The sequence below is a fragment of the Dipodomys merriami genome, unplaced genomic scaffold (genome assembly GCF_024711535.1).
Source record: "Dipodomys merriami isolate MVZ:Mamm:240054 unplaced genomic scaffold, mDipMer1.0.p SCAF_1682, whole genome shotgun sequence".
Taxonomy (NCBI): domain Eukaryota; kingdom Metazoa; phylum Chordata; class Mammalia; order Rodentia; family Heteromyidae; genus Dipodomys; species Dipodomys merriami.
The window spans coordinates 92,448-116,093 of record NW_027203029.1 but is presented as its reverse complement, the minus strand read 5'-3'; the positions used below and the strand labels follow the sequence as shown (position 1 = coordinate 116,093).

The window sequence follows — 23,646 nt, the reverse complement described above, 5'->3', positions numbered from 1 at the left end:
TAAGGCAAGATGTCATTAAAAGAAACTTCAGGAAGAGAGAGGCATACGAGAAGGCTGCATGTTCTGCTCAGGTTTCTATAAAGTTAAAACTTCAAAAAAGGAAGTCTATGTTGGGTATCAATGGCTCATGCCTATAATCCTAGCTACCTGAGAAGCAGAGAATGGGCAGGTTGTGGTTTAAAATCAGGTTCAAGGCCAGCCCAGACTGAAAATTCAAGATTCCATCTCAACTAAAAAAATCTGAATGCAATGGTGTGGTTGGGTTGGGTTCCAAACAGCTATAGGCAGCCTAAAATAGACATCTAAATACAAGCCCAAGTGGGAAGCAAAATAACCTGAAAAATATTCCTGAAAAGAACTAGCAAAAAACAAAAGCGAGAGGGGGGGACTAGAAGTGTGGTTCAGTGGTAACACCTGTCTAGCAAGTATAAGACTAAATTCAAAACCTGGTACTATCAAAAAAAAAGTCTGTTAATTATTTTTAAGAAGAGTATTTACTGGACAAAACAAAGATCAGTGGGTAAACGTTCATGGAAGTAGGTTTCAATGGCACCTCAAAAATACCCTTAGTAATAGAAACTGTCCAAACACAAACTTCATGGCCTCAAGAAATGATGACCCCTCATTGCAGAAGAGAAACAAGAAAAAGTGAACAATCACCCCTGAGAGAAGCCCTGTGCATGTGTGTGGGAACACCAGGACCAGGACTACTCTGAGTTGCTTTAAATAGCTCCATCCCACTCATAGCGAGCAATATGGAGTGAGCTTGTCAACCAAAACTGGACTGAGACTTGGTCCCTAATTTTACAAATAGAGAGAAACACCCTGGACAGGCTTTCTGGAGGAGATAAAAGCCCTCGTACCCCTGACACCTTCTCCTTTAGGCTCCCCCACAGGGCAACCACCCCACTCTTCACAGAGTACCACATTGAGCTGGAGCTCCAGGCTGAGGACACCTCCACTGTCGAGCACTGGCAACAGCCGCAGGGCAAACACAGCTGGGCGCTCAGGTGGAAGGGCCACACTGGGGCCAAAGAAGATGTAGAAGTGGACAGAGAAGGTATCTAGCTCATTGCGTAGAGTCGGGCGCACAGGCCAGCAGTGTTCAGGTGGAGATGTGGTCCCAGGTCCCTCTACTGGGGTCCCCAGGGATGGTAGCTCGGGAGGCAGTTGCTGGTTGCCCAGGGACTGAGGCATGTTCATGGCAGCTCCAGGGACCAGGGCTCGGGATAGGCTGGGCTGTGGGCACTCTGTGAAGCAGAGGAAAACAGAACAAAGTGAGATGGGATATAACAAAGAACAGGAGGTGAGAACTCGCATGCCACATTCCTTGAGAGTGTGGGGCATCTAGGGTCACAGGATAAGGTACAAGGGTTTCCTAGTGGCTCCAGCTAATAGTATGTTATATTGGAGGAAATCGAGATCAAATGTCCCTTCCGAGGAGCTGTAAAAATGCTGTTGAAACAGATAAAACTAAATGTGACAGACTGTCTCATTGATTCCCATGGGTTTGGGGCAAGGACTATGTCCTTGTCCTATCTACCTCAGGAAACTAAGAGATTAACACAAGAAAAATATATACAATATAGATTCAGTGTACACCGGAGAGGGGCAGATAATGAGTCTCTCTCTCATTAGAATCAGATGCAGAAAAACAATCAGAAGGCTCCTCAGTGACTTAGAATTCTAGGAAGGAGTGACCTCCAGAAGTATGAAGGAGCCTGGGTGAAACAGGGGAGACTGTAGGGACATGGCAGAGGGCCACCTGGGTCACCTCCCAGCTATAGATGTCTGCACAGTCTGGGTGATTAGGGTAGATGTAGGGGTTCTGACCTTGCAACCGCACAACCAGCTGGAAGCGGACAGTCCTACTGGGGCCACGGGATGGTGTCTCCACACGCACATAGACCCAGTGTCCCCAGGGAGGCAGTGCTAACTCCAGCTGGCATACTGAGGCACCTCCACAGGCCACAGAGCTTGAGTTGTGCAGGGGTGGGGCCTTGGGACGTAGGCGCAATGTCAGGGGGCAGGTAGATACCGCTCGGCTCCCCACACACACCAGCTGTGCTGAAACCCTGTAAGTAAAGCTGGGCACAAAGACCCTGGGCAGAGGAGAGGTTGGGGGCAAGAAAAGGCAGAGAAATGAGAGGGATACCAGAAAGAGGTAAACAAAAGGATGAAGGAGCAGAGATGGATTAGAGGACACAGAGGAACATAGAGCCTTTTCAGGTCTTTTCTGTGGTGGGAATCCAACCCACCCTAGGGCACTGGGTCACCCAAGAAGCTTAGTTTGGCTGCAGGGAGAGCAGAACCAGGCAGGTGGCTAAGAAGCCAAAAGAGCCCCCTTGCCACCTACTTACAACCAGAGGAGCCAGATTTGTTCAACTTACTTGTACAGGGCTGAGTGATTGTGGAGAGAAAGGGTTTGCTCTGAGGGACGGCCAGGAACCAACACAGCAACATCCAGCAAACGCCTGATGATCAGCTGTGGCTGAAGAAGGTACTGACATTCATCCTGGAGACCCTGAGACAAAACCAAGGATGACAGGAGGTCGGAGGATAGCAAGGGTGCTACTAAACCAGTGCTAGTAAGAACTTGCTAGATTAATCCAAAAGAAACCCCTCTGGCCTCTCCCAGGGCTCTGACTATGGTCTCTCTGAGCTCTGAGTAGTCCTTTCTGATCACTTCCCACCTACCTGGGTCTGCAAGATCTGCTGTGATCCTCAGTGCTCGATGACCAGACCCAGATGACAATCAGATGCTGCTCATCATTACCTTCTCCCAGTCCAACTTTCCCTCCTGAGCATGGCTGGCCAGCCCCAACTCACAGTAATCTCAAACAGCTCTAATCCCCCAACCAGAACACTGGCTCTGTTGTGGACAATGGAAAGCTCCTTCAAGGCCTCTAATACAACCCTACTAACCACTAGCCAATCTGAATCTTTATCTTTATTCCTCAACTTGCCCCTTCACATGTGCTGGTCAAGCCTCTGCTCTATCCCAACAGTGAGAGCCATGAATGAGCTCTCAATCTCCAGACTATTAGCAACTTGAGAATAAGAACTCTGTCTTATTTTATTTTTGTTCTCCTGATATAGGCCTAACATAGTATGCACAACTCACAATGAATGTTTGCCAAATAAATGAATCAATAATGAATCAATCAAGCTGGGGATTATTCTGACCTTTGTGAAACCCAAACCTGTCATTTCTTACCCCCCTCCCATTACTCTGCCCTTGAAGTCCACAGATACAACCTGCTCTTCAGCCTCACACTGTATCTTCTGCCAGTAGAGGACAAGATCACATCTCCTGTTTTCTCTCATCCTGAACAAATTCCCTAGCCCCTTCTGCAGCCTATAGAGCCCCATCACTCTTCCATGTGCACAGTCCCATTTGTTATCATTCCTGTTTCATGGTACTTACAGCCATTGAAGTCCCATGTCAGTCAAGGGGCACCAGGATCTAATTAGGTTTTTCTAACCTTCTGGACAAAATAGTCTTTTGCTGACCCAATATAACCTAGAGGGTATGACTCACTTGTGTTGTTACTCTTCCCAAGACATACCTCCAAGCCTTGTTCTGGGACAAAAGATCCAAGCCCTGACATCCTACTGCATTTCATGCCAAGAACAGCCAGCCCAAGGCACTGACTTCCAGCAAAGCTCTAGGAGGCTGGAAGGGGGCCATGATAGATTCAGGCCAGAAGCTCTCATTACCATCTGTGTGAAATGTTTCTGTGCCTCTTCATCAATGCATGCTCAGTGCCTAGCACACCACTAGCATAAAGTAAGTGCTGTTGAATTGCAAAAGACAGTACCTTCAGAGAGCTCTTGAACCAAGGGAGATGCTCAGAAATTTCTCTCTGATATCCAGAACAGATGTCCTCATCTTTGGTGTCAACAAAAGACTATTTTGTCCCTAATGATCAGAAACACTCTTCATAAGGCATTTCAGTGACACCCCACCCCCATCTCCTAAGTCAGGATTGTAAAATAATCACAGTAAATGAGTACCAAGGATAAAGATATATGCTCAGGAGATGGTCCATTTCCTTGTCAGACAGTTCAGAGAAAAAAATACTGCTGTATATTTTTCTTTCTTCTGGTTTTCAAATAAGCAATCAGGACATGTGACCTCTCTGATAAAAATGTGCTCCTTCCTTCAACTGTACCACTCACATATCCAGTCCCCTCAGTATGGAGGGAAGACCAGGGAAGGTGAAGAACTGCAGTGAAGCTGCAGTGGGGTTGGGAAAAGTCAACAGAAATCAGGTTCTTACAAGCCACTAACACAGAATCCAAACTGAGTGTAAGAGTCTGAAAGATCCTGAAATGGAAAGACAAGATAGATAGATTCTGCATCTCATATGGGTGGGCTGAGTTTCTTTAAAGTGGCATGCCCAAAAACACTTGGTCTCCTCTCTGTGAATCACCCATAACCAACAGGCCCACAGTCAGCACCAGAGAAGGTGCTGGAAATGGAAAGTCTACAGGGGCAGGAGTGGAAGCAGGAAGATCATTTAGGAGGTTACAATGGTGGCCCAGGAGAAAGCTGAGGGAATATGTACTGAAAGTGGAAGTAGACAGAAGTAGACACATTCACGGCATGCTCTTTTAGAAGTAGGGGCAACAAGACTTTTTCTTTATGGATTGGTTGTGGGGAGATAAAGTGAAAATAGGAATCAAGGATGACACCTAAATTTGAGGTTTGAACAGCTTGGTGGATGACAATGACATTTAATGAAAGAAAATAACCAGAGAAAGAAGCTCAGATTAGGAGAAGTAAAATGAGAATCAGATTTTTTTTAACTTTGATTTACAAATACTAAGCTTGAGACATTTCTTAAACAGCTAATTAGAAATAACAAATAAGCAGTTGAATATAAAGTTGAGACTAAAAGAAATTAGGCCTAGCTGACTACTCTTAGAAGGCATTAACTCACAGACAGTATTTAAAACAATTGTGCTAGATACAACAAGAGATTGGAAAAAATAAATGGAATTTTTCCAGGACCTAACATCACTATAATAGATCAAGACAGAGAAGAGGATGGTAGGCAAAAGAGAGGCAAGATGTGATATACTATCACAAAAGAGAAGAGGATAACGATCAAGAAGTAAAGATAAATATAAAGATCTGGTTGGGCTGGGAATATAGTTCAAGTGGTAGACTACTTGCCTAGCAAGAATGAGACCCTGGGTTCAATCCCCAGTACCAAATAAATAAGTAAATTTAAAAGCCAGTTACTAGATAATGCTGGGGAAGGATTGGGAACTGGAAGGAGAAGGGAAGAGGAAGACTTACTTTTCACTGCATGTCTTTTGTACCTTTCGAATGTTGTACCAGGTGCATATATTACCTATTTGAAATATAAATAAAATAACTTAGGAGGAGGAAAAGCAGAAGAGGCACCGTTAGCAGATTTTAATCACTTCAGCTGCATCACCATTGAGTCATGCTTGGTCCTAGTTAACAGACTGAACAGAATCCAGTCTTCTATACCATCTGCTTCTTTGCTTTCCTTCCAAACATTTTCACCATTTTACCTGCTTTATTTACATTTGAATCTTAGACTGGAAAGAAGAGGCCTTCGAGGAAGACCTGTGCCCAGCCGTTTGGGAGAACTTTCTACTTATGAGCCATTTGGGTGCCAGCTGGTATTCACAACCCAATAGCCAGCCACTCAAAGCAGGCTGGCAACTGGGCGCCATAGAATGAACACATGTTCTAAGGCAGGAAAGGCAAGGAGATGGAGGACAGGGGGACAAGAAAGAATCAGTTGATAGGAAAGAAGGGACAAGAACAAGAGGATAAATGGGATCAGTTTGAGACATTATGAGTTTGAAAAGGTGACAAAAAGGGCAAAAAAAATTGCCAAACCCTACTATGTATCATGCTCTGTGCTAAATGCTAAGAGTATGTATTGAATAATGCAGACTCAGGGTCTAGCACATGGAACTGGAGTTTAGGAGATTGGCCCGGACCAAGTAAGCTGCTTCCTTTTTATAGCCTTTCCAGGCGACCAGTCTCCAGACAGTTCAAACTTCTAGGCCTTCTATACCCTAGGTTCTGTCCACTCCATCTCCTTTACCTACCCAACACTAAATAAATCCAGCTCTGCATTCTGAGCTTTGGCCCATGCTACTCTCACCACCTAAAATACCTTTCCCTATGTCCTGACCCTTGAGCCTTACCTCCTAACCAAGCTGTTAGCCTTCTCTTTGTCATCCTCTTCAAATACCCTGTATCTCACTAATATACAACTTATTCACTTCAGTTTTTTCAGCACCCAACCTGAGACCTAGTACAATTCAGGTGCTAAAATGCAAAAAGTTAAGGGAATATCTGAGATCATCCCCCAAATTGAGAAGGGTCCTAGAACTGAACTCTTATCACTGGACTTCTTCAGGCCCCGACCAAGGCCACCCTGGAACCCACATAACTTCCTGTGTTTTCCAATCCTCACAGGAAGTTAAGACTATGGTTCACAGAAGATGAAATAGAGAAGATAGAGAAATGTCCTAGACAATGAATTTTCAGGTTTGAATTGGGAAATTGGCCATTCTGGAGACCTTAAGGATCCTTAGCAGCTCACATAAGATTCCAGAATGTAATCAAATTCTTAGAAAAGGCATACACAAGATCCTTGCCTCTAGAACAAGTCTACTTGGTATCCAGACCAGCTGCCACTCATACACAAGGTAAAACTGTGTCCTCTTCTCCCTGTCTCACTGCCTCCCAGGGAGCATTACTAGCAGGGGCATCAGTTGCAGTATTAAGTCCCCTACGCCTCACTTGTTATGCCCAGATGCATGTCAGACCTCATTCTTTTCTTGCTACCTAACTCCCTTTTGTCTGGGCATTTCAAATCATGTTCTTATTCCCCATTGTCCCAGGCTCTAGGTACTTCCTGCTTACCTAGAAAGATGGTGACTAACTGGAGATGGGATGGAGGATTATCGATGTCAGCTCTCACAAAGTACATCAAGGATCAGGGGATGAAGGGCAGAACCCATGAAACTTGGTCAAAGTCCTATGAAGGGATCCATCCCAGCAGAATAATACTTATCTCTAATGCCAGTCAAAGCCTACCTATAACCCAGAGCCTCTTCCAGATGAGCTGTCAGCATATCTCATCCAGAGGACTGCCAGGCCTTCTTATACATTACTCTCAAGAAATGCAAGCCTTAGCTGGGTGTCAGTGGTTCACACCTGTATTCCTAGCTACTCAGGAGGCTAAGATCTGAGGAGCCAGACCAGGCAGAAAAGTCCCCGTGAGACTTTATCTCCAATTAGCAACTCAAAAACTGCAAGTGGAGCTGTGGGTCAAAGTGGTAGAGTGCTAGCCTTGAGCAAAAGAGCTCAGGAACAGCATCTAGGCCCTGAGTTCAAGCTCCACAAGTGACAAAAAAAAAAAAAAAGAAAGAAATGTAAGCCTATCCTGAGACTACCTCAGCCCTCATTTATATACCTACAAACAGCAGGGCCAGGGAACTTGTTGCCATGTGATTCTCAGCTCATTATTAATACCTGTTCTGAACACTGGACTCCAATGAAAGAAGGTGGGTCTGTCACAAAAAGAGTCCCACACTTCAAGGAACTCAACCTTGAGAGATATTTGAGTCCAATATTCACCTGGTTGGAAATTTCTGCCCCTCTCAATTCTCAATGCCCAAACCTCACTAGCTTTCTCGCTCTATAATGTCCTGTTCTTTCATCCTTATTCTGCTCGTGCTCAGTCCCTTCACCCTAACCTCAGGGCCCAATGTATGTGGCCACCTTATCACATCCTACCTCTCCTTCAATGAACAAGAATTAGAAACTTATAGATCCCTTCACTACAAGGAGGAAGCCCAGTCTATCTATCATACAAGAATGACAGGAAAACACTGGCATTCCCTTGTCCTCTAAACCACAATAACCTGCCTTTTCTAGACTTTAGCAGTCTTTGTTCTTTGAATTCAGTGCTGATATTCAAAGGAAAGGAAGGCAACAGTCAGAAAGGACACCAGCTGCCCATGGCTTCCTTTTAACCGGTATTCCAGAGTTGGGGGAACTGTCTGAAATTATGACAGAAAAAGAATACACTTCCATATGCACTATAGACAGGGTTGTGGCCTGTAATTATTAATCAAAATGTAGAACAAGAGTAGTTCTGGGTTTGTACAGACGATTCAACCAATCCCTGGTTAGCTCCTGACCACCTTAAAGTAACCCTGGCTCCCTCCATCAGGGCAGGACACTACTCTCCAGTGCCAGAGCCTGATTCTAGACTCTGGACTTTACCTTCAGCTACCATGTAACTACTAAGTTCTCTTAAGGTTCCAAGGCCTTCTGATGCAGACCATTCACCAGATGACTTGCTGGCCTCCAACTGCCTGCCCCAGTACTGATATGCCAGGTAACCTGTGGGGGAAATCCAGCAGATGGAGAAGCAGCTTTGACCCCTCCTGCCCCTTACAGCATTAACCCACCTTGACAGAGATGTGGCCATGGGCCTGGGGAAGGTGGGCAGCCAAGAACCAGTCCCCAGGTAAAGGGCTGCTGACATTAAAGATGCCTGAGGTGCGGTTGGGCAGCGTCCAGCTGAGGGTCAGTGAGAAAACCCCAGGCACAGCTGTGTCCCCTGGAAAGTGTGTGTGCAGGGGATTGATAACAGGGGGTGCTCCTGACCGGAAATACCTGGGAGGCAAGAATTTGGAGAGGAGGAAAACAGGCAGTAGGGTGGGAGGTAGAAAAGGGAGAAAAGAAAGAATCGTTACTCAACAGCAGTAAAATAAGTCAGGTGCCAGAGGCTCACACCAGTAATCCTAGCTAGTTAGGAGTCTGAAATCTGAGGATCATAATTTGAAGCCAACTCAGGCAGAAAAATCCACAATAGTCTTATCTCCAATTAACCAGCAAAAATTTGGAAATAGGGGTTTGGTTTAAGGGGAAGAGCACAAATCTTGAATGGAAAAAGCTAAGAGCTTGAAGCTCTGAGTTCAAGCCTCAGTATAGGCACGTGTGCACACACACACATGTGTGCACACACACACACACACACAACCAAAAAAAGCCGTAAGAGTCAAGAGATTAGCTCAGACACTCATACTGTTAAACAGAAGTCAGGAAGTAGTCAGATAACAGAGGTCATGGTCCACACTCAGTTCTCAGTCATACTTCATTCCAAAATTAAATGGTTAAGGGCCAAAGTTGGGGTCAGAAGATAGATGGGGGGGGCATGTGTATCACATCACAATTCAGATTTTGGAAGTGGCCAGGATTAGAAATGGGGCTAGAGAGGTAACTCAGACACTCACACAGTCACACTTTGGTCTGGGCAGTGGTCCCCAAAGGTCCCCCCCTGCTCCTTGAAGATGATGAGGTTCCAAACCGCCAGGAACGTGTCCTCTGGAACATGGAAGTGGAAGAGTTCAGTGCTGGCAAATGAGCGGAAAGGACTCAGCTTTCGAGGTGAGCAGGTGGAGTAATCCGTCAGGAAAAGGCCTCCTAGGAAGCAGGAGAAAGAGAAGGAGGAAGGCAGGACAGAAGGCATTTCATTAGGCAAGAGGCATGCCAGTCTCCCTCACCAACAGCATCAATTCACAGCACTCTCCTAGGAACCTGGTCTTATGCTGCCCTAGGCAAAGCTTAGTCCTTACAGAGACTTCGTTTAAAAAAACAAAAACAAACTAAACTCATCTTATGGGTATGGTAACTGAGGCTGAAACCTAAACTGAGGAATCAAAAACAGGGCCTTTTATATGACCTTCTACTCTTAGCTGCCCCCTCACTTAGATGCCATTGTTCTCTTCTTGCCAAGCTTAACAAAAACAGAGAGAGAGAGAGAGAGAGAGAGAGAGAGAGAGAGAGAGAGAGAGAGAGAGTGTGTGTGTGTGTGTGTGTGTGTGTGTGTGTGTGTGTGTGTGTGTGTGTGTGTGTGTGTGTTGGCATGGGCTCTTAAGCCGCTGGACAGGCTTGAACTCCACCTGTGGGGCTTGGGAGGTGACATAGAACTGTGTAACTTCCTTGTTTATTTTCTCCCCTTTCTGTTCCCGGGTGGTCAGAAGCAGTTAAAAAAAAAAAAAAAAAAACCTCAGAAATTTCACAAGAGCTGTCTGTATACTGACTTAGGCCAGGAGAGGGGAAGGGAGGTGTGGTAAGGCCTGCAAGGGGCCTGCTTGGGTAGCAGAGGCAAGAGCAGGACTGGCAGGCCACCATGAGAGTGCGCAGGAAGAGAGTCATCAGAACCTCCAGGGTCAAAATGAACAGCTAGGACATTTTCCCAGAGGAAGGCCCTATGAGGCAGACACATGGTGACCCAGTAGAATCTCAGATCACTTGAGAATATTCAGAGGTTGGGAGGTGGGGAGGAAGTGGTCATCTCTAACAGAAATGCCAAGATACCTAATCATAGTTGTCAGGAACACAGCCAAGGTGAATAGGAAAGTCATGACGGCAGGCAAACTCATAGGAACCAGGATTACTATGGTAATGAAGGAAAGCAAGATGTTCAGCTGAGTAGAAGAGATCCCCCCAAAGCAGGCAAGGTCTCCCAGAATAAAGCCCCAGGGACTTCAGATCCCAGAAGCATGCCTCAAGGACAGATGAGAAGGTGGGGAATGTGAGTGTCTACAGGTCAGAATAGGAACCTGGAAGGGAGGCTGAATGGAGAGTTTTCAGCCAGGCTGAAAATACTTATAAAGGCTTACCTAGTGTGATAACCTCTATCTCTTGAGATAGGAGACATTACACCCAAAATGGACTGCTTGCTATTCAACTTAAAGAAGCATCTGCAAAAGGTCAACAGCCAAAGATAAGAATGCTGATTAAGGTTGGTCACAGTAAATTGGGGCAACTTCGGGACTCATGCTCAAGAGAGATACCTCATACAGTGGACAAGCCTTAGATTGGCTCATCCTAAAAGGCTACAGTTAACCAATGACTAGTCTTTCTAGTGGCAACCACATTAGTCTCAACTGTCAGCAAGGAAGCCCTGCTAACTAACAAGCTGAGGGAATACTGCCTAGAAATCCAGAAAGGCTCAGCATAGCAGAGAACAATGGAGATGCATCTGAGAAAGATCAAGGGCAATGGACTAACTGATATGATAGATAAGACAGCAGAGTACTTAAAAGCACTGGCTTTGACAATTGGGAAGCAGGCCAGTCCCTGAACAGCCTTGGATACTATTGTTACGGGGAAATAAGAGCTCTGGGGTGCCCTCTGCTGGAATTACAAAAGGGCTGCTCCTTCTCAAAGCTGGGATGGGTCATCTCGTGTAGCTGCTGTTAAGAAAACATCAGTTGCTCCCTGCAGATCTAGACATTAACTGTGAACAGAAGCTAAAGTGTTTGGGAAACAGTGATTGAAAAACACAAAACACCTTGGGTTTCAAAATCCTTGGCAGGACCTGGAAATTTGGGGAACTGGCTAAGCCATTCCCCAAGCGGCCAGAGGTTGTAGAGATCACAGAATAGATTGTCAGGGAAAAGGAGTGAGTTAACAGCTAGGGATGCTGGGAGGAACCTAGAAGTACAAAGGGGAAGGACAGATGCTTGACGTAAGTGTCCACAGCCCTATCTACCTCAAGTTTTGATTTGCAGTTTGAATAAGGCTTGTATCTTAGAGGAAGCATGAGCAAGGCCCTAGCCAAGCTCATATTAACCTGTCCTTGTGTCCCTTCTATGAAGCAGCTCAGGTGATTCACCCCCACCACCAGCACCATGCACACATACACATACACACACAAATACAGAGAGAGAGAGAGAGAGAGAGAGGCTGAAACTGGCCCTGCTCCTGCTGGCACTAGGAGAAAAGTTAATTTCTAAGAAAGGTAAAGCATGTTTGAGTTATCAACCAGTTAACTAAGTCCAACAGGAAAACCCAAGATCAGGGTTGAGACCAAGAGACCCAAGAAGTAACTTCCATTTCCGAATGAGATTGAAGCAAATACTAAGCATTTATGAAGCTTTATGCTATGATAGTTCTATGGCACTGCCAGTTTCTCCTCAGACAAAACTCATCATCAGCACTAGGTCACAGAGAACCCAAATACCAGGCCACAGCTGCCAACGCATTGTCTATAAACAGCATTAAGAGTAGCCCCACCAGCAGTTGGGTCTATATGATTATCTTTCCTAATTTCATTACAGTTCGTCATGAAACATCAAACCTGCTTCTCTGAAATTCTATTTTTATCCACAACTTCCTGTTTTGTATACTCTAAGGCTATCCGTTATACATTTCTACTACCCAGCTCAGTACTTGCTCAATGGGCTAATAAAATTAAAAAAAAAAAAAACTGGGAGAGAGCGAGGGAAGGGGGTGACACTGTCCAGAAAGCAATGTACTGACTTATGTAACTGTAACTCCTCTATATGTAGCCTTTATAATAACCATAAAAATTTTAATAAACATAATTTTAAAAAAGAAAAAATGCTATGCTGGTAGGGATGGAAGTCATTAATCAGGCTAAATACTATAAACTCCCCTTAACAAAAGTGAAAATTTGACTTACTGATTTACCTGCTTCCTCTGCTAATTCCCAACTTTCCACTTGCTGTAATCAACACAGAACCCACACCATGGAGATGGGCCCTCAACACTGCCTTCAAACTAAGAACCACCACTTATGAAGATAACACTTCAGTGATCTGTCTGTAAAAGGAGCAGGGCAGAGCTGAAAAGAAATGTTCATAGGGCTATAATATGTCCCCTGACCCTCATAAAATAACATAGGTTCTCAGGACATATATATGCCCCATATAGTATACATGTGCCTTCACCCACCAACACATAAGCAAGTCCATACATTGCACTTTGCCAACATTCCTGTAGACACCTATTATACACAGGTAGAGAAGCACCCAAACATCTCTGCAGTTGTGACCTCTCAGTTGCACTGATCTCAAGCTTGTATAGTCAAGCCCAGCCCACTAAGTTCAATAGATCCATCCCACCCCCACATGTTCTATTAGCTGTTACTGCCATCCTAGTTAGAATGACACCCAACAGAGGTGGTAGTCAGAAGGGGGTCAAAGGAGGTAGTCAAAGGGGGTAGTCAGAAGCCTAGAATAAGGCTATTTGTGATGGGGCCATCTGTATGATACATCCCCTAAACAAAGACCCCTACCTCCTTCTACATTCCACACATTCAAAAGTTGGGCCTCTCTTTCTTAGCCAGGTGACTTCTTAAGCATCATGGTGACCCTATACTGAAGCCTGGAAAATGAGCAACAGTTTAAGCAGGAAGTTTCTTGTCTGAAGGACAGACAAGTTGGGCTATGAACTTTTACCCACTTGAATTTGGTTTTCTATTAAGCATAAATTACAGTGGGGAAGGAGAGGGACCACTAATATGAGAGGAATCTGGAAACCTTTTTTTCTTCCTAGCCCTAGCACTGACATTTGTAAATATGACCTTGAACAAATTGCTCCCTCACTGAACTTCATTTTTCCATCTGTAAAATGGACTCTGAGTTTTAACCCTATTCTAAAAGTATAAAGAATTAGTCCTAAGCCAATCAAGCTTTGGGGAGAAATGTCCAGCTGGGGTGCTGGTGGCTCATACCTATAATTCTAGCTACTCAGAAATCTAAAATCTGACCATCCAGGTTCAATACCAGCCTGAAGAAGGAAAGCCTGTGAAACTCTTATTTCCAAATAACCACCAAAAAGCTGGAAATGGGGGGTGTGGTTCAAGTGGTAGAGTGCTAGCCTTGAGCTAAGAAGTTCAGCCTTGAGTTCAAGAACTAGTACTGTGTGTGTGTGTGTGTGTGTGTGTGTGTGTGTGTGTGCATGTGGATGCATGCATGCAACACAAACACAATCCATGTCCACCTTTTGCAATATGTTACCTTCAGAACTCTTTGCTTAACCCTGTTTGAATGTATGGGCTATACCCAAAGGTTTAAGCCATATTCTAATGCCCTCCTCTACCAAACTTTGAGAGCAGGAAAGCTTTCAAAAGTCTCCTGAAAAAAGCTAGAGTCAACTGGGGTAAGATAGACACCGGGAAAGAAAACCTTGAAGACTATCTTAAGGACAATAGCCACCTGCTGAGCCCCAGACCCAGTACCACTCTTTCCACAATGCCAATTCCTGTGTTGTATAAGATCTCTGCTCCGTATCTCTCCCCCAGTTCTTCCCCAGATCCCACCTTTCCTGAACCTCTCTGTAGCCCACACCTCCCACAGCCTGGAACCCCATCATTATCTCAGTCTTTACTACTTCTGCACTCACCAGCCCCGGGGCCAAGGACAGAGAACAGCAACAGCAGCAATAGGACTGATGGCAGCTGGAGCCCAGACCTGAGTCGAGGCTGGGAGAGGGGTAGAGTATGAGAGAGGCGGGGGGCCAGTGGGAAAGACTTGGGTAAACACAGAGATGAGGGCAAAGGTTGAGACGATGAGTAGGGTTGGCCTGAGTACTCAGGCTTAAACAAGGGCAGGGAGTGTGATGGAGGCAGGGGCTGTGACAACGACTCAAGTAAGGGCCGGCACTGGGGCAGGGGCTTAGGCAACCGCTGAGAATGGGGTGGGGACGGAGAGTGGACTGGGATTTGGGACAGGGAGTGGAACGAGGGCGGAGGTGAGGCTAGGGGCCAAGTCTGGGGCAGGGACTGGGACCTGAGGGGGGGGCTGGATTGGGCCCTGGACGTTGGCATTCCCTGGGGCCCAGGCTGGGGCTGAGGCCAATTTAGGAAGAGGGACGAGGGCGGGGCCGGAGGCCAACGCTGGGAAAGGGATAGGACAAGGGGCCGGGACAAGGGCTGGGCCATGGCCCGGGGCGGGGGCGGGGCCGGACAGGCCAGCGAGGGGCGCTCGCTGAGCTGACTCGCGGCTCCGCTCCCCACCCCTTCCCGGGGGATGGCCTCCGGTGTCCTCGAGGGCCTCGGGCCGGGGGCCGGGACCTGGGGAGGAGTTCAGGCCTGGTCGACTCCGGGCTGCGCTGAACCGGCGACAACCAGGCCCCGCGGCGGCGGCGGCCTCTGCCTGACGTCCTATGGCGTCCCGCCTCCTGCTCAATACAATTGGGCTCTCTCGGCAAAGCCCGCCCCCTGCTCTATTCTATTGGTCCTAACTTAGTTCTGCTGGGCTTCGAGGATAGGCTCCGCCCCAGTCCCAGCTGAGACCCTGTCCTCCGCACCGCGGAGTCCCGAACACCACGGTGGTCCTCACAGCCCCCACTGTGTGCCCTCCATATCGTATAGGAACCCTACAGAGATCTTCACAGAACCAGACTCCCCAGGGGCGTACCCACAGTATCCACGAATCCCACCCAGAGACTCGCTCGACACCCGACCGGCTCCATGGAGCAGCCCCCTCCGGAAAACTCACTCACTTGGGAGGTGACCCCAGTGCTGTTACCATGGAGACTTCTAGCGTTCGCGTTGCCCTGGTATGAGTTCCTGGCATGAGTTCTAGAAGCTTCAGTAAACCCCTTCCTCCATCATCCCCAGACCCCTCTTGACCTTCTCCCTTACAGCTCTCCTTCCCTGTCCCTTACCTTCCACCCCCTCCCCACTTCCCGCCCCCAGTCAGGCCGATTTCCGTGGCCCAAGCCTAGGGATATCCAAGTCTTCACAAATACTTCCAAGCAAGGCCCATCACTTCAGGGTTTGCGGTGGAGCTCATCCACATCAAGAGCATTTCCTTCCTTGGGACCAATATTTTCCTCCCCTCCAACCTATGGCAAGATCTTGACCTGACCCAAGGACTTTTTAACAACCAAGCCAAGACCTGAGGTATGAAGGTTTCCAGTGACTCTCCCTCTCCAAGCCTTCAACTCCTCCTTCTTCCTAACACTTTCTGACCCTCCCCCATTCTCTACTTTCCATCCTTATCCTCACCCTTACCTAATTCTTTCCTCCTTTCCCTTTTCTCTCCTCCCAACCGGTACTCCACCTTTTAGGTCACATTTCCCTTTTACTGTCTCTGGTTATTCTCCTGTTGTCCTTTTCCTTTGGAAAGGCTCTAAAGAGTTTAAGAAGTGATATACCTAGTGTCTCTAGAGGACAGGGGTTGTAGGGACCACAGAAAGTTAGGACCGTAGTGTTGCAAATGATGACAAACCCTGTTGGATGATGTGGTGTTCACATGTAATCCCAGCACTCAGAAGATAGAGGCAAAGAAGATCTTGAGTTCAAGTCCAGCCTGAGCTAGCTAGTGAGACTTTGTCTTAACCTTTGTTCTTGTCTCAAAAAAAAAAAAAACAACAACAAAGGCTGGGATGCAGATCAGTGATAGAGTGCTTGGTGAGGAGGGGGGGACAAACTGTAAAATTTCAAGGCCAAGAGATTTAGACTTAATCATTTAACTTGAGTCACTTGACCCTTGACTGGGTCAGGAAGAAGTTAATTTTTGGGATATTCTTCCAAGATAAATTAGGCATACTCCTTCACCCTCAGCACCCCAGATTTATTCTAGTGCCACATCAATTCATTTTTATTGTCACTGTTAACCTCCCTTCCTCTCAAACTCAACGTGACCTAGCTCTTACCATATAAATGAATAATAGTATTGGTGAATAGATTAATATACTGGATATAATAGTGGAGGGGTTGTTTGAAAACAACTTGGCAGGAGATAATGAAAACATAAAAAAAATTGAAGAGAAAGAAGAGAATAGAATGTATTTGATGAATACTTAGGAAGACTGGAAATACAGTCCTTAGTTCTTTGTCTATGGGAGATGGAATAGACCAGGATAATTCCCAGAGTTCAGTTTCGATGCCTGTTGTATATTAGTTAGAAATGTCTAGCAGGAAGCTTGGTATCAGTGCAAAGTATGAGGTTCTAAAAAGATCTGAGCTAGAAATACAGACTTAGAAGTCAGCAGCATAAGGGCTGGGAAGGTGGCTCAGTGGTAGAGTGCTTGCCTTGCATGCCTGAGGCCCTGGGTTCGATTCCTCAGCACCATATAAGCAAAAAGAAAAAAGCCAGAAGTGGCACTGTGGCTCAAAGGGTAGAGTGCTAGCCTTGAGCTGAAGAGCTGAGGGACAGCGCCCAGGCCCAGAGTTCAGGCCCCACGACCGGACCAAAAAAAAAAAAAAAAAAAGTCAGCAGCATATAACTGAAAGTAACTGGAGCTTTGAACATAGATGGGATCAGCAAGGGAGGGTATATGTAGTTCCTAGACAAAAATCAAACTGTACATAAGGTCCTGCCTTATTTACTGTAACATTCGCTCACACTCAGAAGTCAACCCCAGCTTGGACCTGATAGTCCCAGTCTCTGGAACTCCATAGTCTGGCTTTCAAGGTATGAAGTCATGCTCAGAACCCCAGCACTTGGGACTGGGCAGGCAACTATGTTTAAGCTGCCTCCTGGGACACAGTCCTCTGCTTCCATCTACTGATCGGATTCTACTTCAGCCTTTTAATTTTTATGTTCTATTGCTCCAACAACCCACTGCCACATGCCACATGAGGTATGAGCACATAAGCAACTCTCCTGGCATCACTCCCAAAGATTCAGAACCTTTCTTGCTTCCCTCTTTTGTCTCAAGTGCACTAAACAATTTATTCTAATCCCGTAACCCCCTGTCAATCCTGGGCTCTGCCATGATTTGCCGATCCTCCAATCTCAATCTAATGAAGCCTATACCCTATTTTACCACTAGATGGAAGCAACCAAGGTCCCAGAAGAACCTCATGCCATCATGGGTGCAAATGAACACCCCTCTTCGAAGGATCCCTCTACTGAAGACTTACAGCCGCTCTCTACCTCTGAACTCCCCTCGGTGCCTTCCATTCCTCAGACACCTTCAGAAGAACCCCAGGCCTCTGAAGACCTTTTGACACCATCTTCCCAGACTCGTTTCAGGAATTATGTCTCTGAGAGTTCCTTGGAACCTTCTGTCTTTGAAACTCCTTCAGACCCTCCCATGTCTGAGTTCCCATCTGTTTCCCAGGTCTTCTCAGAGCCATATGGTCATGAATTTCCTTTAGTGCAAACCTCTTCCAAGACCCTGGTAACATCCCGGGCCTCTAAAAGCTTTTTGAAGCCCTCTATCTCGGATACTCCTTTGGTGCCATACACTTTCAAGTTCCCTATAGAACCACATGCTTCTGACTCACCTTTGGTGACAACTACTTCGCAGACAGTGTTAACATCCGAAACCTCTCAAAACTTTTTGAAATCCTTCCTCTCTGATACCACTGTAGATCCAAGGTCTGCCTCTGAGATCTCTTTGGAGGCCCCTACCTCTGAGACTCACACCTCTAGGGTCCCCCAAAAGCACCCACCTTCTCAGTCCACATCACCAGGCAGTGTCTCTGTGTTTTCTGTTGGTGCCTGGAAGAAAGACTTCTTTCCTGAGATTCCTTCCAGTGAAGTCCCACAAAGTAGGAGGTCCAGCTGGACCTCTGAATTTGAGCTCCTTACAAAGGATTCCATTTCAGAACTTTCAGCCGAGGTGCACACAGACTTAGCTTCAACGCGCACAGACATAGTTTCAACGCAAAAGGAAGAGGCAAGCCCAGACGAGCAGACTGTGGATACTAGTGACATAATTTCTTATGCATCACTGCCTGAACTCCAACTAGACAAGAAGAAGGAGAAGAAAGGAACTAACAGTAATTACTACCTTTTCCCTTATTTTCTTTGTCCTTGCCTTGTCCTACAAGGAGAGGCCTGTGTTGCTCTTGGACATGGCTCCTCCTCTTAGTTTTAGGGTCTCCTCATTTCCCCCTAGTTACTCAGCCCCTCCCTTCCCAGGTTATACAAGCCTTCCAGTAATCCCTACTAATCAAGAAGAGCTTATGGATATGGTTAAGACAAGTGAGCAGTTTGGTGCTCCATTGAACCATCTTTTCCAATGGGAGAAGAGTGAAGCTTTGAATTCCATTCAGACAGGTGAGCCCACATGGCCTTTCAGAGGCCTGTAGCAGGCTCATGGATATCTTCCAGTCCAACAGGACCCAGGAACCTGTCCCTTCAATAGAGTGTTTCCCATTAGGAAAATTACCAAGCCATTTACCTAGAATCTAGAAGGGGAGCAGGCAGTCAGACCAAGAAATATCAGGATGGGTCTGGGGGAAAAACAAGTAGGGACATTCACATAAAGCCCAGGCACACAAATATAACTACACTAAAATTGCTTTAAAAATAAAAATAAAAACAAAAGGGTCAACCTCAGATCTAGGACCCCAGAGTACTGACAGAAAACAGATATGTCTAAAGCAGATATGACCTAGAACCTAGAAATTCTCTAGGAGTTTTGGTCTGATATTCTCCCTTTGGTAGAATTTCTCTCAAGGCTAGCACTCTACCACCTCCACTTCTAGATTTTAGCAGATTAATTGGAAATAAGAGTCTGTCTGATATGTCTGCCTGGGCTGTTTTAGAACTCAGCCTCCTGAGTAGCTAGGATTATAGACAGGAGCCATCAGTGTCAGGTTCCATTAAAACCAAACACATACCGTGCTATATTGGAGAATCCATTATTGGATTTCTTATCTTCAGATTACTAACCTCAGTAAGAAGGCCACCCTGACTTGTGACCAATTCTGGGAAATCTTAGATTGAGTTCAGTAGACATTGTTACATTAATTTGGTCTTTCATACTTCTTTTCTTTTTATGACAAAAATACAACTATGTCAAAAAATCCTAAAATATAAAAGCAACTTATCATTCCTCTGTGTAATTTACTTTCCCCATTTCTTCCTTTCTCTACCACATGCCAAGAAAGTCTGATTTTGTTTCATAATTTTGAGTCTAACTTTTTTTTTATTGCTAGTCCCTGGGGCTTGAACTCTGGACCTGGACACTATCCCTGAGCTCCTTTTGCTCAAGGTTAGCACTCTAGCACTTGAGCCACAGCACTACTTCCAGCTTTTTCTGTGATTAAGAGTCTCACAGACTTTCCTGCCTGGACTGACTTCATACTGTAATTCTCAGGTCTCAGCTTCCTGGGTAGTTAGGATTACAGGCAGAGAATAAAGGCAATTTTTGGAAGTGATAACATTTCAGCTGAGTCTGAGTCCCTAACCCATGGGGACTCATGAAGTTTTTTTGGCTAGAAGTTGGTATACCTTTCTGTTCTCATGGAGAATAGGAAAATCTGAGTGGGATCTACTGTCTGGTTTTCTTGCCATGTTTACATAGCATACCCTTTCCTCCAGGGGAGAATGGGCATGATGGCAGACAGTGTTAGCCCCCACAGCAGAATCCAGGCTCTAGAGGATTGTAGTTTCCTGATAGTGCCTGGGCACAGGATTACTTACCTCACTTACCTGCCTGTGCTTCTTTCTATGCTTAGTAACTTAAATTTTTGGCCTGCCCCTTTCCTTCTAACCTTTGGAGCACTGCAGGCAGCCTTCTTCAGGGCATTCGTTCGGAAGCACTGGAAACACAGAAGGGATGTACAGGTGTGAACATGAAGTACATGAAGTAAGGCAAAGAATTCCTCCTACTTCTTGGCACCAGTAATACTCAACATCTTCCTCCTCTTCCAGAGTTCTTCACTAATTATTCTCTTAGGCAGAGTCCCATCTCTACTACATACCTGGCCACTCAGCTTCCCTCTTCCTTACCATAGAGACACCTCAAGAAAAGTTGGGTTCTAATGAAGAGAGAGGAGAATATGAGAAACCTCATAGTCAGAACTCAGTGATATTCATGTTCATCTTCAAACAAGATTTCACCTATAATCTTTCTGCTTAGAAACTAAAAAATACCTTCAGTCATCTCTGACTGGCTGACAGAGAATGGATTCTGGAATTGAAAGGGAACGGCAGACACATAAGAATTGAGGAGCCAGGCATCAGGGGCTCATGCCTGTTACCCTAGCTATACAGGAGGCTGAGATCTGAGGATTGTGTTTTGAAACCAGGGTGAGCAGGAAAATACATGCCATTTAACCAGTAAAAATCCAGAAGTGGAACTGTGACACAAGTGGTATAGCATAAACTTTGAACAAAAAAAGTCCAGGGACAGTGCCTAGGGCCTGAGATCAGGCCCCAGAACTGGTACAAAAAAAAAAGGAAGGAAGGGTGGGAGGGAGGGAGGGAAGGAGGGAGGGAGAGAAAAAGTAAGGGAAGGAGGGAAGGAGGGAGAGAGAGAGAGAGACAGAGAGAGAGAAAGAGAGAAAGAGAGAGAGAGAGAGAGAGAGAGAGAGAGAGAGAGAGAGAGAGAGAGAGAGAGAGAGAGAGAGAGAGAGAGAGAGAGAGAGAGAGAGAGAGAGAATATACAGGACAAAAAAGTATAAGGGATAAGACTAAGGACTCCAAGGTAGAGACAACTATCCCAAGTATAGAAGTGTGTCCCTCACCCCAAAGGAGAGGTCAGAACTTCTTTCGGAAGGGAACTTAAGATCTTTCTCTTTGTCACTTTTCCCTGTTACCCGATCCCTCTGTCCCGTCCCTAGGAATCTACGTTGGCTGGCGCTGCCCCCACTACCTATGGGACTGTTTCAGGATTTGTGAAGAGTCTAAGTGCTTTTGTGGGCACCTGTTGAAAGAACACCAGATCACCACAGGTAGATGATAAAAGACCAGCTTCCAGTGTAGAGGGACAACTCTACAAGCTCATATGTGGGTGCAGGAGTAGGGATGGGAGGTGGAAATGTGTGTGTTTGTGTTGGTATGAGAGAGGGGTGGCATAGGAAGGTAGGTCCCTACCAGGTGCCGGTCTAATTCTACCACTCACCCCCACTTCCATAGACATGATTGTGCCTTGCTCTGAGAGCCAATGCCGCTGTCTCATGTTTTGCTTCATCCCATCACGCCCAGAAGAGGTGGGTGAATTCTGGCTCAAAAGACGGGCTACCTTTGACCCCAAAGCCTGGAGAGCCCAATGTCGTTGTAAACATAGCCATGAAGAGCATGCAGCCACTGGGGCCCATCCCTGCAAATTTCGTGGTAATTTCTAGTGAAAGGAGTGTGTTGGGATGGAAGAGGATGGGGAGCACTTGGGTGTGTGGTGGGTAAGGAAAGAGGAGAATGGTGGCAGCCTATGTGGAATCTCTAGACTCTCCTTAGCTGCACTTTTGTCTCAGGATGTGGCTGCAAAAGTTTTGAATCTAATTTCCTCTGTGCGGCCTGTGACCGGCGCTGGGAAGAACATGAGACTTTCTTTGAAATTCAGGGGATGAAGCGACGGAAAAAAAAGGCTCGCGGTGAGAGAACAACATGAGACAGGGACTATCTCACAATCTAGTCAGAAGGCCAGGCAGAAGGCATGCTAACCTGTCCTTTCCAATCTCTTACATCCTCTCCAGCCCACGTCTCATGCCTGTACTGGTGTTTATTCCTTGAAACAAATGTTACACCTTTTAGACAGATGCTTGTCCTCCATGAAGTCATCCCCAGAAACTCTGACTTTGAAGCCCTTCAGATGCAAAGGGCTCTCTGCTCATCCCACTTCCCACTTTGCTGTTCATGTGCTCCCTCACTCCTGTAGCCTCTGCCTGGCCCCACATCTGACCCCATACCTAATCCTTTCACCTCTTTTCTTCCCTCCTTCAGGGACACATTGCAGCAACAGCTGGCACAGGGCTTTCTGAGGCTGCCTCAGATCAGGAATCATGTGGAAGCCACTGACTCTGAATGAGTCAAAGAGAGCCAAGACTCACCCAAAAGACTTCATAGTCTGCATTTATTGAAAACAAGACACAGCACCAACCAGAATAAAAGCTGAACCCAAACATCTGCTTGCATCATGGCCACATTCATGCTGCTGACTCTGCTATCAGAAGAGTGGCTTCAAGAAAGCCAAGGAGGAGCAGGGCACAGGGACACACTCTTGTAATCCAAACACTTGGGAGGATGAGAGGATTGTGAGTTCAAAGCCAGCCTTGGCTACATAGCAAGTTCCAGGCCAGCCTAAATTATACAATGAAACACTTTCTTAAATAAGAGAAAGCCAAAGAGGGAGGGTGTTTTAAGAAGGATAGAGTAGTAAGCAGTTAGGTCAAATGTAACTCATCCTCTAGCAAGATAAAGACCTAAAGTCTTCAGAATTTTTCAATTAGTGTCTTTAGGAACTGGGTGCCATGTCTGTTTTACTAGCTACTTAGGAGACAGAGAGATCAGAAGGATCACAATTTGAGGCTATCCCAGGCAAAATATTCACAAAACCCTATGTCAATGAATAGCTAGGTGCAATGATTCATACCTGTCATCCTAGCGGCATGGGAAGTTGAGATTGGGAGGATCACAGTTCTAAGCCAGCCTGAGCAAAACCATTCACAAGACATTTTAAAAGGCAAAGCACAACCAAGCTGAGTGTGGTGGAATGCACATTTCTCATCCTAACTACAGAACAAAGCATAAATAGGAGGATCACCATCCAGGCTAACCTAAGCAAAAAGCAAACCAGAGAAAAAAGGGCTGGTTCAAGTGATAAAGTGCCTGCCTACAAGCACAAACTTCTGAGTTCAAACCCTAGCACCAAAAAAATTATTTGAGTACCACTTCACACTGGTATAGCAGAGGTAAAAGCCAACCCTAGTGAGAGGGAATCTCTTCAAGAAACTTGGGTGAAAAGTAAAAGAAAGAAGTCAGATAATATCCAGAGGGTAGGGAGGAGAGCCTTAACACTGATGGGCTATGTGACTCTAGGGAAGAACTTTCTCTCTTTGGGCCTCAGTTAGGGGATGTATAAAATAGATAACCCATGCTTCCTGCTCTGTATAGGAACCCAAGAAATCACCA

At 46.0% G+C, this 23,646-nt stretch overlaps 2 protein-coding genes across 4 annotated transcripts; one reads left to right on the top strand and one right to left on the bottom strand.

The window, feature by feature from the left end:
* Positions 1 to 50: 50 nt before the first annotated feature.
* On the bottom strand, positions 51 to 14,952 carry LOC138828919 (post-GPI attachment to proteins factor 6-like). The gene is made up of 6 exons (XM_070024951.1): positions 14,231 to 14,952; positions 9,307 to 9,496; positions 8,479 to 8,686; positions 2,391 to 2,524; positions 1,834 to 2,102; positions 51 to 1,250 (listed from the first exon to the last, which is right to left on the bottom strand). The coding sequence occupies exons 1-6, from the start codon at positions 14,766 to 14,768 to the stop codon at positions 805 to 807; spliced, it is 1,785 nt and encodes a 594-aa protein (XP_069881052.1). The 5' UTR covers positions 14,769 to 14,952; the 3' UTR covers positions 51 to 804.
* A 208-nt stretch (positions 14,953 to 15,160) lies between these two features.
* On the top strand, positions 15,161 to 22,632 carry LOC138828930 (protein FAM221B-like). Of its 3 annotated transcripts, none has more exons than XM_070024965.1 (7): positions 15,161 to 15,388; positions 17,612 to 18,566; positions 18,709 to 18,846; positions 21,360 to 21,470; positions 21,655 to 21,852; positions 21,990 to 22,109; positions 22,459 to 22,632. In XM_070024965.1, the coding sequence occupies exons 1-7, from the start codon at positions 15,359 to 15,361 to the stop codon at positions 22,494 to 22,496; spliced, it is 1,590 nt and encodes a 529-aa protein (XP_069881066.1). In that variant the 5' UTR covers positions 15,161 to 15,358; the 3' UTR covers positions 22,497 to 22,632. The 3 variants fall into 3 exon arrangements, with proteins under 3 accessions (XP_069881066.1, XP_069881068.1, XP_069881067.1); XM_070024966.1 differs by lacking the exon at positions 15,161 to 15,388 and adding an exon at positions 15,399 to 15,734; XM_070024967.1 differs by lacking the exon at positions 18,709 to 18,846 and having other exon boundaries at positions 15,162 to 15,388.
* The last annotated feature ends 1,014 nt before the right edge of the window (positions 22,633 to 23,646 follow it).